We start from the raw sequence: 13,341 nt of genomic DNA, 5'->3' as shown, positions 1-13,341 counted from the left end.
CGGAATTCCCCAGAGCCAGTGTCGTCTGTTTTGATGACTGCGCATTTTGCTGTTTCATGAGACAGGCCTCTCACCTTCTTATTTATGATTCTCGGCCTTGGAGGTTGTTGACGAGGTGGGTGTGGCCTGACTCTCTGGTGACAGTCTGCTTGCTGCGTGAGGATGCTGGGGCCTGTCCGAGCACCTGGTGTGAGGGAGGGGAGATGATAATATCTGTGCTGGTTGAATCAGATGCAGTTAGTTGCTCGGGAAGAGTGAGAAGAGATGGGACTTGTGACTGGTCTTGAGGAATTCTGCCATCTTGTTCTTTGCATTTGGTGGCATCTTTCTAACAATTGCTGTGTGCTGGCTGGCGTTGTCCCTGAGCTGGACGGGAGCCCTCTGAGGGCGATGTCTACCCTGCCTTATTCCTTTGGGTGTTCCTTCGGTCCCCAGCTGCCTGGGACAGGACTTAGTCCTTGGTGCTTGGTAGCAGTGCTTGGTCGTTGTGGCATAGGGGGCCAATTCCCCTCCCTGCCATTCATTCCCTGTGTCCACTTGAATGTGTCACTTCTCTTTTCCATGCTCTGGGCCCTGTGAACGGGGACTTTGGGCTAATTCCACACTCCAGGTCCTGAGAACGGGGACATTGGGCTGACCGCTGATTCAGACCCCTGCCTGCCCGGAGCCTCTGAGTCACTGGGAAGTGGCAAGGTGGCTGTGAGCTGCCTGGACGGTCGTGGTTAAGATTGGGGGTCTACCACTTCCTCAGCATGACCTTGGACACTTAATCTGTCGAATTTCCATAATGTCCTCTGAGAAGCGAGGATGATTCTGGCTCTTGCCTGGTGGGCCAGGATTAGGGGAGACGGTGTTTTTTAGGCATAGAGCTTGACCGATTGTAACGCCAGCCAGGTAAACAGCAGCTGGCAGGAACTCAGGGCTGGCCTTTTGGTAAGATAGCTTTGCTTAATGTTAACAGTAACACATGTGCCTTGTAACAAATTCAACAGTATTGACATTTATAAAGTAGCAAAAGTTCCTCTCCCCAGAGGTAATCTGTTACGTTTTGTCCAAGTTGTTATTTTGTGTCACTCAGCTGGGCTGGCAGCTGCAGCCAGACAGTTGGGTCCTGCCCTGTGGCAGCTGAAGTGACAGTTGAGGGTAGGCCAAGGGATCAGTTTCTGTGACTTGCTTTGCACTGGGTGGCTTAGGCTGTGGGTGGGGGGGTGTTACTCAACTCTCCCCGGAGAGAGGAACTAGGCCGCTCTGCAGCTTTCAGCTCACGATGAGCGTTCTGCTTTCAGCATCCATCATAAGAATCAGGCCCTGAAACTGCCAGGCCTCTGGAAGTTTTCCTACATACATACTTGCACAGATATACAGAAGCCTGGCTCCGGGGGTGTCCACGGCAGCTATGCTGATAAGAGGGAAAGATTGGAAAGGATTTCCACAGGCCCCATCAAGGAGCCAGTGACATAGGCGGAAGCTTCGTGGCTGTCAAAAAGAAGGGCAACCCTTTCTTGGGAATGTATCTTATTTATCCTACATACATATCTGCACACGTAGGAAACGAATGTCCAGGGTCATTTATGGCAGTAGTGTTTGAGGAGAGCAAAATTATGGGAAGCAATCCAGGCTTCCCTCGGTAGTTGGCTGGTTAGATAGACAGCAGGTCTGGCATGCAGTGGGGCCTCTGTGGCCTCAGAAAGAGCGAGAAGCTCCCCCGAGAGTTGATGGGCAGATCTCCAGGTTTAACAGGCAGAAACAGCAGAGTGCACAGAGAACCTTTCTGGGTGTGGGAAATGCCTATATCTTGGTTGTGGTTGTGTGTTTGTGGCCGTGTGCCTGTGTCAGAATTTACCGCCCTGCACCCTGAAAATGTGTCAATTCCACCTCAATCAAGTTGCTTGGAAAAAAACAAAAATTTCACTTGTGTAGAGAAATGCTGGAAGGAAACACGAAGCATTTAGAAGAAGTTCTTTCTTTTTCGGAGAGGGGGAGGGCAGGACACGGAGGGGGATGAGAGAGTTCCACTTTCTATAAACTTTAGATTTTCAAGCCCTATGAATACATCCCCGATGCCATGTTGAAATGAACAAAAATGAATGTTCTGTTATGAACAGTCCAGTTGCGAAGTAGAAAGCATTGTGGTTGAGTAGAAAGGACATGTGCAGAACTGTGTGTGTATCATGCTGCTTTGTGTACAAAAACGGGGATGTTTTTATTATGGAGGCATGGTTTGGGGAAGGAAAGACAAGGATGATGGTGGATGCCCCTAGGGAGGCAGGCCCGGGGGAGGAATGCTTGCTTCGTGCAGTACCTTCCTTCTGCGTGGTTTGCACTTAAAATCTCATCCACGTATGAGGCCAGTTGATTGTGGATGCGGCTAAGAGATGGAGGCACAGAGTGGGGGGGCCCCGGCACCCTCAAACCCAGGTGCTACAACTGGCCAGTGAGGTGAGGGAAGGGACATGATGACACACGTGCAGCCTTTGCAACTATTCTTTTATTGAATATTCGGCCACGACAGAAAGATGCTTGATCCAGGAGCAAGTTTTCCCTTCCTACCCCCCGTTGCCCAGAAGTCAGGCTGGGCGAGCCGCGCCACAGGGCATGGCACTCTGGCCGGTGTCCATGCTTCTTTCACATCCGTGGGCATCCTTGCCACAAGGGCCACGCGGCCCCTGAGAAAGCCTGCCCACCCGCTGGCAGGGAGGCCCGTCCGCCTCAGGCCCGAGGGTGGAGCCCTCGCGGGCGCGCGTGCCTGGCTCTCCTTGGCAGCCTGGTCTTGAAGAGGGACTTGCCCGAGGCTTGGATGTAAGTGATGCTCATCTCTTTGGGGCTGATCTCCACGTAGGCAAAGCCGCCCATTGAGTTACTGTCCCCGTGGTGGAAGCGCAGGTAGCCGTTGGGGACCTTGTGCATGTGTTTCTTCGAGGGGTCCATGAAGTTCCCAGCCCCACTTAGCACGAAGCCTATGCCGTTCTCGTCCTGAAGGTACTGTGGACGGAAGCAGCAGGGTCAGTGGACCCCGGCCCCTCAGTGCGGTGGACCACGGGCGTGGCGCCCCCCTGTCTCGAGTCCAGGGTCAGGTCTGTCCCCAACCCCAGAGTCACCCTGGGCAAGCAACATCACCCGCCCTGGCCTCAGTTTCCTCACCTGGAGGAATGGGTTGATCCTACTTCACAGGCGAGCCCTGGGGAAGCCATGGGCAATGGGTAGCTATTATGATGGCTTTGGGGGAACTTTTTTTCCCAGTTAGAGCATAGAGCTTGAGGGACAGTGCCATTCAGGAGACCCGCAAACAGCAGGGGGACCCCACGTGCCGTGTGGCACTCTGGCGGGGCGGGGCAGCCTGACCTGGCTCCCCGCAGCACCCACGGGCCGCTCACCTGCAGGTTGTGGTCGTGGCCGCACAGGTAGGCGGTGACCTTGTGCTGCGCCAGCAGCGGCAGTAGCTGCTTGACGAGGCAGCGGGTGGGCCCGTGCTCCGCGATGGACCATATGGGGTAGTGGCCCGCCACCAGCACGTAGTCCTCCTTGGCGGCCGCCAGCTGCTTCTTGAGCCAGGACAGCTGCGTGCGGGCCACCGCCGCGTCCCGGGGCCTCTCGGGCTGCTGGCTGCTGAAGTCGTCCGAGTTGCCGCACAGCGTCACTGTGTCCAGCATGAAGATGGCCACGGACGCGTTGGACCGCGGGACCTTGAAACGCAGGCGGTAGAAAGGGCTGGGGAAGTTCCTGTGGGGGGAGAGGGCGGTGGGCGCACGGCTTGGGCCTCTGTGTCCACTTGGGCGAGGCTTGGGGGATGGGAAGGGGCGGGGGGCAGGCTCACCAGCGCTTGGAGATGCTGGAGTAGGCGATCTGCGCTGAGACGTTCCCCAGGTGGTCGTGGTTGCCAGCCAGCACGTACCAGGGCACTTTCCGGAGGGACGCGGCCGAGAAGACATCCTCGAAGGTCTCCTGCAGCAGACAGCAAGGGCACCCCCACCCCAGCGTCAAGCAGCTCCCCCGGGACTCTCCCACCAAGTCAGGGGACTAGGGAGACACTGAATGCTCTAGGTGCCCACAGTGTCAACTTCCCTCTGCCCTCTCCAGAGTCAAGAGGTCGCCTGACTTCTCCACATGCCCCCCTACTCCAGGGGCGCACACCTGGAACCTCTTGTCATCAGCACTCTTCACGCCTTCGTAGTAGAAATTGTCCCCCAGAGACAGGATGAAGTCTGTGCCCAGGACCTGCACGGTCCTGGCAATCTCCTTGGCAGTGGCCGTTTCCCGGGCTGTGTAGAACGGGGGGTTGGGAACTCCGCCCCAGTCCCCCACGGCCACAAAGCGCAGGACGGGGGCGGCCCCGTCAGCCAGGGAGAGCACCAGCGAGGCTTGGAGGATGAGCAGCACCGTGCATGTGTCCATCTGGGAGGGGAGAAATGAGCGTCTGGGGGCCCAGGGCTGAGACATGGGCAGCAGGCCCTGGAGACCCCCACTTGACTTGCTCTGAGAGAGGAGGAGCCACTCCCTGCAGAGCTGGCCCCGCGGGAACCCCTTGGTGGTGCCCCAGTTCCCAGGACTTCAGGGCAAGGGCTGGCAGGGTCAGTGGGTGGGCGGGGTCCAGCCAGGGGCCCGGAAGAGTGGCCACAGTCTCCCATTCCATCCTCCCTCATGGCGGCCCAGCACTCACCCTGGGAGAGGCACCAGCCAGTTCGCAGGGGGCTCAGAGAGACAGGTGAGCTCAGGCACGACTGGCCGGTCACCCAGCCTTTATTCCCTGGGGCGGAAATGGATCATTAGTGAGGATGATGCAGTTTCTCCGCAGACTGTTCCAGAAGCCCTCCCCTTGGGTCATGTGAGCTTGGAGTTCCCCAGCGCTGGACACGAGATTCGGGGTGGGGGTCTGGCCCACGAGCGCAGCCTCTGTGTCTGCCCGATTCATCTTGTTTGTGTCGTGGGCCCAAGGCGCCCCATTATCTGAGTGCTGGCTGTGTGGCCACATCTGGGCGCCCCAGCCCACGTGCCGTGTGTGTCCGTGTTTGTCTGCCTGTGTCTGGGTGTGTCTGAGCTGTTTCCTGTGTGTAGCCGAGCGTGCCTGCCTGGGTCACTGTCTCCTGTGGGCCTGGAGTCCTGTGTCCCTGTGATGTATACACTGAGCTGGCAGCCGGGCCTGGGTGGCGGGCCTGTGACGTGGGCCTGAGATCTCAAGTGAAACTGCGCGGGGCCACAGTGTGTGCGGCCCTGTGTTGTGCCTGAGCCGAACTGTGTGTCTGTGTTGTGTTTCCAACGAACGTGAGGTGTGTTTGACAACATTGGAGTGCGTGTCCTGGGCTCACCCCCCTCCCCCAGACAGCAGGGTCTCCCTTTTCCGGGAAGTGCTGCCCACACCTTCCCCTCCTCCCCACCCCCATCCCTGCAGGAGGAACCGGGCAGGAGGCAGCTGGTGACACGCCATGTGACCATCGACTTTGGACTCTCACACCCTCAGCAGCTCCCCACAGGCCCCCCAAGTCACCGCAGCCCCCGAGAGGGGCGTGCAGGCACTGGGGCAGTGGGGCCCCTGCGCTTGTTGCCTGTGTGACCTGCCCCTCACCTCCCTGCGTCCCTCCTCCCGCCCTGCACACTCACGACAGGTCCCTACAGTCCCTTGGGAGAATGCAGGGGGGCCCTTCATTCAACGCCAAGGTCACGGGCTCAGCGAGGTGCAGTGACCTGCCCCGGGCCACCCAGCGCGGGCTGGCTGTTTGTCCCTCCCGTCCCCGCAGCTGGGACAAACAGGAAGTGGGTCACGAGCGCGGGCGGAGACCCCTCCCCCGGGGACACTGGTCTCACCTGCGGTCAGCGAGGCGGGGGTCCCGGGAGCCGAGCCGCAGAGGCGCCGGGCGCTCGCCGTCAGGCCGCCCCGGCTTTAAGGAGGCGCAGCCCGGCCCCCCTGCCCGTGGTCCCGGGGCCGGCCCAGGTGATGCCCGGTGGGGAGGGCGGGCGCCTCGGCCTCCCGGTCCCCGCACTTCCTACCTGGCCCTGCCGGCTGCGCCCCGGAACCTTGCCCAGCCACCGGACGCCGCCACGCCTCCGGGGCGCAGGCAGCGCATCTGTGAAATGGGGTGACGCACCCCAGAGGGCGGCTCGGGGTCCCGATCTCCTCCCCCTTTCTCCCCACGCCACCAGCCTGCACACCTGGGGCGCCCACAGCCCCAGATCGCAGCTCTGGGTGCAGCCTCCCCCTGGGCCGGGCCACCATCTAGAGAGGAAGTCTTGTGTTCAACCTCAGTTTCCTGGTCTTTGAAATGGATGTGAAGGCAGAAGAGTCAAATCTTCCTTAGAAAGAATTCTAAATAATATAAATTGAAATGTCCCTCCAGGAGCTCAGGCTCAACCCCTCCCCCACTCCTTTTGAGTGTGGGCCAGACTCAAAATTTGAGTTAGTGACTCTCATCCAGAGAATAAAGTATGGAAAAGCAAAAGATAAGAACTTGACAGGGGAGACACCTGGCAGACATCGCCTTAACCAAATGATCCAGGCTGACATCCTAACGATGTCTCATTAACATCAGGTGCCTCGACATAATCTCATGAGAAGGGCCCCTTACCTCTGTGGGTTTCTTCCCAACAACCCGTAAGGACAGGCTAAAGATGAGAACAATACCAGATACACCCCAAATTGAGGGATATGCTACGGAATACCCAACCAGTACTCTGCAAAAATGTCCCCGTCACGAAAAAGAAAAATTTGAGGAGCTGTTACTACCTGGAGGAGACCCAGGAGACATGAGGACAAATGAAATGTGGGACCCTGGACCAGAAAAGGGGCATTTGTGGAAAACGGGGTGACAGCCAGATAAATGGCAGTTCGTGAATTGCAACACAATGAAGTAACGTAATTTCTCTGTAGTTACAGGTGTGTCACGGTCCAGAAGGTGTTGGCCATAGAGGGAACTGAATGAGGCGTATACTGGAATGCCTTGCAGTTTTTTGCAACTTTTGTATAAATCTAAAGTGATTCCAAAATAAAAAAGTTTACTTGGGAGATGGGCATGATCCAAGAAACTTAAACATTTGCTCCACATGTATTGAGCACCCACTGTATGCTGAGTACTGGCTGACCCAGCAGTGAACAGACTAGACAGGAAAACTTGCTCTGCTGCTGCTCACACGCTAGAGAAATTTACATTCTAGCTTGTTAATTACTTTCCTTTGGGGGCGTGGCATTCTCTTTCCGTTTTATAATTTATGTGCTCTTTGGATATTTGCCCTGTTAGTTATTTCGTCAGCAGAATTAATTCTTCTCTTAACATATCTTCAGTCCACATGTAAACACAAAAACAAAAGATCTCATTCCAGATTCAGGGCTGTGGTTGTTTTCTGGGGAGACGGGAGGGGGATGGGATTGGGACTGGGGACAAGGAGAGTCTCGAAAGGGGCTTCAACTTGATCCTTCCTGCCTTCTTTCACAAAAAAGGAAATGAAAATTTATCTGAAGCAATTAGGACTAAATGTCTGCATTGGCTTCTTCGTGTGGCAAGTACAGGGGTGTTTTAGGAATTTTTTTCTGCTTTCTGTATTGTTTTGAGATCACAAAAAATTATAACATTTATTGTCCTATTGTCATACCTAGTCTTTATGGAACAGTTGGAAGATACTGGAAAGCACAAAGAAATGGATTCTACTCACCAGTAATACCCCCGCCCGGAGAGTCACTATCCATGAATTTGTTTCCAGCAATTTTCCTATGCTTGTGTTTGTCTTCAGAAAAATGGGAAGCTTGTGATACCATTTTATAACTTTTGAAGACATTGACACTTTCTCTATTTTTTTAATGAAAAAGTACAAAAGCACATGATTAAAATAAATCAGACCGTGCAGAGTGTGTGATGAGACCTGTGGATTCTTGGCTCTCTCTCTCTGGCCACCTCTGGGGTTCTGAATAAGCTCTCCTCCCTCCGTTTGCCCAGGGGAGCCCTGTGACACTGGTTTTCTGTGTTGGTGGATCAGGATTTGGCTCAGAGCCTCCCTCTCCCTCCGCTCCTGCCTTGCTTCCCAACACCAACGTCAATCTCATGGTTGAGTTCCCCTTTCAGCGTGGTGGGGCCCTGCCCTCCCGCTCTCCCAGCTCTCACCACTCCCCTGGTTTTCTCACCCTTCCTGGAATAGGAGCATGCTCTGACCTCAGGGCCGTGGCACTTGCTGTCCTACCTTCCTAGAAGGCCCTTCCTACTCCAGATACCCCTGTGGCTCACCCCCCTCATTGTATTCAAGTTCCTTTAACTTATCTGAAATGCACCATCCCTGACTTCCTCGCCTCCTGCTATAGTTTTCTCTGTAGCCCTATCACCGCCTGACAAACCACACACCTGCTTATCTTGTTTTTGGTCTGTCTCCCCACCAGAATGAACTCCAAGGGGACCAGAACTTTCTCCATCCTTTCCCTGTGGTGTCTCTGGCATTTGGAATCCAGAGCACACAAAGGCGGTTGCTCAGGAATTATTTGGGGAATGATGGAATGAAGGGATGCCCTTTCAGGATACACTCTTCCCTCTGGTCTGAACGTGCAGCCTCCCCCCAGTCTCCTGGCTTCACCCCTTGAGTGGATTCCACCAACTCGTTTATGGCTTGCTTCAATTCTAACGTTGTTGTTGTTTTGATAATCTGCCCAGGACACAACTCTTGGAGTTATTTTGATGACCCCTGATTCCATTCTGCATCTGTCTCCCATCTGGGTCACAGTGCTCAAGTCACACTAAGGACAGCTCCTTCCTACCTCAGGGCCTTTGCACATGCTGTTCCCATCACTGGCCCACTCTCCCCCGCCTTCTTGTCACTGAGTACTTGGCTTAAAGCCACCTCCTCAGACTACCCTGACACCTTGACTCAATTAGCACCCCATCCCTGTCACCCACTCCCCAGTCTCTATTATTGTCAACCCCCCCATTCCTCCCACCAGGAATTCCCATAAAAGTGAGTCTGAGTGGACAACCAACATGTACTCAATGGGGGCAGTTGGGAGCATGAGGTTAACATTGCTTCTGACAAGCACAAGTCAGTGGGGGGAGGTGTGCTCCAGACTGGCACCTGTGGTGAGGAGAGCCTGAGGTGCGAGGCTCCACAGTATCAGGAGGGGGGTCAAGGGGTTAAAGGGGCCACAGAAACAATGGCCTGCAGCTACGGAGTGTGGACTCGATCTGGAGGGTGACAGGTTTGGAGGATGTGGTCCAAGATGTGTTCTCACAAGATCAGTCTGGAAAAAAGCAAGTCAAAGACAGATTTGTATCTATATCTATATTTATCTATCTATCTATCTATCTATCTATCCATCCATCCATCTATCCATCATCTATCCGTCTATCTATCTATCTATTTATCCATCCATCTAACCATCCACCCACCCACCCATCCATCCATCCGTCCATCCGTCCATCCATCTATGTATCTATGTATTTATGTATGTATGTATGTATCTATCTATCTATCTATCTACCTACCTGTCTGTCTGTCTGTCTATCTATCCATCTATATAACTATCCATCCAACCATCCATCCACCCACCCATCCATCCATCATCTATCATTTCTCTCTCTCTTTCTTTATCTCTCTATCTCTATCTGCCTATCTCTATCTATCTATCTATCTATCTATCTATCTATCTATCTATCTACCTACTGATCTCTATCTCTCTACCTCTATCTCCCTATCTCTCTCTAAATCACTCTATATCTTGATACAAAACCATAAGTGCCCAGTTGCTACACACCAAGAAGAAATTCTGGTGCCAACAGGAACGAAATTAAGAGTGGTGTCCTCTGGGGAGGGTTGCTATGGGAAATTATTACTTTTGATTGATGTCTTTATTGAATTCATCTTTAAGAATTATAAGCTGGTAATATTTTTGTCATCAGAGAAGCAATATTTACCTAAATAATCATTCTGATGAAAGCACAGATGACTGTTGATCGAGGGTGAGCCCACAGTGAGGGGGACCCCAGGGGGCTTGTAGGGTCTAGTCAGCAGTCCAGGATGGCTCTTCAAATGTAGTTGAGCTTGGGGGCTCTGCAGTCGTCTGCTGGGTTCAGATTCCAGCTCCTCTGCTATTGTTTAGCTGTGTGACTGTGGGCTGGGGACTGTACCTCTCTGTGCTTTATTTCTTCATCTTTAACACGGATGAGGTTACAGTTGTTCAGTGCAGGGTGTTGGGTGGATCAAAAGACCTGCCGCAGATGAAACGTGCAGAACAGTACCTTTTCCATAAGCCAGCTGCCACTGTTTATTATTATTATCAACACCAATATGTATATTATTACTATAGACTAGGGCAGCAGCAATTTGGAGAAACTGAACATGTTGAAGAGGCAGAAATGATAGGTTGGGGGACCAGCTCATCCCAGGACCCTCCTGATTTTAACATAGGAAGTCCCGCACCCCAGGAACCCTCTCAGTCTTGGGTAAACTGGGAAGATAACTACTCACCCTAAGATAAATCTTGAGACCCAATGGTGAGACAGAGGAATCCGGCAACTCCCCTTTCTGGTCTGGTGACTGAGAATCCACCCCCAAGGAAGAAACCCAAGGAGAGGAACCATTTTTGGGGAAGTGGGCAAATCTGAGAGTTATGCATTGAGTGTGCGGGGGTCTTGCCTGGGCGGGTGGGAGAAGACGGCTTTTCCTGTGGGGAGCTCAGGACAGGGGCCCAGCATTTTATTCTGAAATATTTCAAGCATCCAGCCAAGTTGAAAGAATTGTCCAGCAAAGTTGAAAGTATGTGAACACCCACATCCTCACTCCCAGATCCTGCAATTCACATTTGAATATATTTGCTTTAATATTGATCAATCCATGCATCCATTTTGCTTTTTACCCATTTTAACATGTCGCTGACTTCTGCAGGCTTGCCTCCCCATACTTCAGCACTCATACCATTCACTGGAGTTCAATGTGTGTTTACAGTTCTTTTCTTTGATGTCAAATTTACATACAATGATGTGCACAAGACTTAAGTGTACACTGGCTGAGTTCTGATAAACCTCAGCTAGAGCCATTAAAGAATTGACTTATTCTTTCCCGGTGAGATTCAAAACAAAAAATAAAAGTCACAGGATGCAGCTCTGGCTCTGCCACGTGTCAAGCTCTGTGACCTGGAGCAAGTGACTTAAGCTATCTGGGCCTCAGCATCCCATCTCTGAAATGGGAATAGGAAGGATACCTACCTGAGATCTGATGTGGTTGTTGTGGGTATTAAACTAATCCATGTAGAAATACCCAGGAGTCCCTGGCACCTAGGAAGTGCCTTAAAACCACTCACTTTTAATATTAGCCAGTTGGAACAGACAAAGAAATTACAGTTGGTAGAAGAGGACATAAAGGGGAAAGTAGCTGAAAAATTTCGAAGACGGCCATCCCAGCAACTTAAGCCTAGATCTACACGGGGTGTGGGGAGGCAGCTGAGGGGCAGGGAGGCTGTGAGCTAAATCTGACCCAGCGCCACAGAAAATCAGCAGATGAGGGCTCCATTCACCTGCGGGGGAACAGCAGGTGAGAAACTCATTCAGAACCATGAGAATAACCAGAGAGAAAGCTGAGACCCCCACAGGTGTTTGCTGTTCATTACACGCCCTGCAAGAGGTCCCAGTTATTTTAATCATGTGCACATAATTTTGTATTTTTAATTTAAGTTTAATTTGAAAAACGCAGACACGCTCTGACCCATGCTACAACATGGATGAACTTCGAGGACATTAGGCTGAGTGAAATAGGCCAGTCACAAAAGGTCTGTCTGATTCCACTCATAGGAGGTCCCTAGAGGAGTCACATTCATAGAAACAGGAAGTAGGATGGTGGGTGCCAGGGGCTGGGGGAGGAGGGTGGGGAGTTACAGTTTAATGGGCACAGAGTTTCAGTTGGGGGGGTGAAAAAATTTGGGGGATGGATGGGGGTGATGGCTGCAAAACCATGTGAATGTGCTTAATGCCACTGAACTGCACACTTAAAAATGGTAAAGATGCTAAATTGTATGTTATGTATTTTACTAACAAAACAAAACAAAAAAAACCCAGAAAAGCACAGAAAATAATCCCTAAAATACCCGTACCGCCACACGAAGAATTGATTTCAGGCTGGCAATTTCAAGTTGAAAAGTTTACCATAATTTGGCTGAGTTTAGAAGCAGTATCAAAATATTTAAGAGAACATAATTTCCCCCTCTTTATATGTTTAATTTTCCAATTTGTAATAACTGCTAAGGCCTTCAGAAGAGTTTGCTTGGTGGAAGCATTTAAAATTAAGGAATAACATATATCACTTTAATAAATGCCGTCTACAATGTTGATGTGATTTCAACCCACTACATTTCTAAATGGACCCAAATATGTATCTAATGGCATCTTTGTAAGCGACAGTCCACTTTGCCAGGTAACATAGTAGCTACACAACAGCTATAGCTGAAACTAAAGGCTTAAGGGAAACTGTGTTTCTAAAGGTATAATTTAAATTGACTATACATTTACAAAGTAACCACAGTGACGGATTTTTTTTAGGCACCAAAGCTGCCCCAAACCTAGACATTGTGGTGAGCTCGAGGAATTGAAAGGCTGGCGGGGCTGGAGCAGAGGGAGCGATGGAGAAAGCGGGAGACGGAGGCAGGGAGGTGAGGAGGGGGTGTGTGGGGCAGACTGGGCGAGGGGGGGGGGACTGCGGGGGCTGAGGGGAAGGGGTCTTTATCCCCAGCGAGGTGGCGAGGTGAGTGCTATGGAGAATTCTCAGCAGTGGAGGGACTTTAGCTTAGATTTTGCATAATTTCCACCAGGTGTTGGGCTGCCGGACACGGCCCCTGGGTAGGTAAGGCAGGTGGGAAAAACCGAGTCTTGGGGGTTTCCCCCCTACTTATTAAAAAAAAAAAAAAAAAAAAGGCCCAGGGCTTAGCTTGGGAAGCTGCGGGGACGCCAGCAGGGACCAGAACGCCTGGGTGCCTGTCTCAGATCCTTGGCCTGTCTACTGCTGCCCCCGCGTGGCCACAGCCTGAACTGCAGCAACATCCTGCAGACCGTGTTTCCTTCTTGGTAAGCAAAGGCTTCTTCCAGCCGCCTTGTGCGGGGCGTGGAGGGTCCAGGAACGGATCGAGCGAAGGACGGCCCCAGAGAAACGCCCAGAGGATGGATGAGTGAACTGCGCAGGGATTTAGGCATTTGCAGCCGGCTTCTCAGGAATTTGCAAACCGCATCTGCTCCAGAGAGATTCTCAGAGTCCTCGTCTTTGGGCGGCGTCTTCAAGCACCAGTAGGAGTTTTTCAGGAAGGCACAATAAGAAAAGGGCCTAGGCAGAGGGAAGGGCATGTGCAAAGCAAGGTCAAAACTGAACTCCGGGTACATCCCTCACCCCCCTTAACTG

General features: G+C 52.3%; 1 protein-coding gene across 3 annotated transcripts; it reads right to left on the bottom strand.

Moving 5' to 3' along the window:
* Positions 1-2,469: 2,469 nt before the first annotated feature.
* ACP5 (acid phosphatase 5, tartrate resistant) lies at positions 2,470-6,216 on the bottom strand. 3 transcript variants are annotated; one of them, XM_004442667.3, is made up of 6 exons: positions 5,800-6,216; positions 4,658-4,744; positions 4,132-4,392; positions 3,815-3,942; positions 3,375-3,720; positions 2,470-2,982 (listed from the first exon to the last, which is right to left on the bottom strand). In XM_004442667.3, exons 3-6 carry the CDS (start codon positions 4,390-4,392, stop codon positions 2,710-2,712), a joined length of 1,008 nt encoding a protein of 335 aa, XP_004442724.1. In that variant the 5' UTR covers positions 4,658-4,744; positions 5,800-6,216; the 3' UTR covers positions 2,470-2,709. The 3 variants fall into 3 exon arrangements, with proteins under 3 accessions (XP_004442724.1, XP_087281535.1, XP_087281536.1); XM_087425409.1 differs by having other exon boundaries at positions 5,983-6,216; XM_087425410.1 differs by lacking the exon at positions 5,800-6,216 and adding an exon at positions 5,596-5,735.
* Between the last annotated feature and the right edge of the window lie 7,125 nt (positions 6,217-13,341).

Source organism: Ceratotherium simum, chromosome 39 (assembly GCF_057802395.1).
Source record: "Ceratotherium simum simum isolate JZ-2026a chromosome 39, ASM5780239v1, whole genome shotgun sequence".
Lineage (NCBI taxonomy): Eukaryota > Metazoa > Chordata > Mammalia > Perissodactyla > Rhinocerotidae > Ceratotherium > Ceratotherium simum.
This window is presented reverse-complemented; position numbering and strand designations above follow the sequence as displayed.

Excerpts from the sequence above, each read along its gene's own strand:
- ACP5 (XM_004442667.3), bottom strand. The coding sequence starts at position 4,392 with ATGGACACATGCACGGTGCTGCTCATCCTCCAAGCCTCGCTGGTGCTC. Across the intron at positions 3,943-4,131 it reads CTGATGACAAGAGGTTCCAG|GAGACCTTCGAGGATGTCTT; the intron begins GTGTGCGCCCCT and ends TGTCTGCTGCAG. Across the intron at positions 3,721-3,814 it reads TCCAGCATCTCCAAGCGCTG|GAACTTCCCCAGCCCTTTCT; the intron begins GTGAGCCTGCCC and ends CTCCCCCCACAG.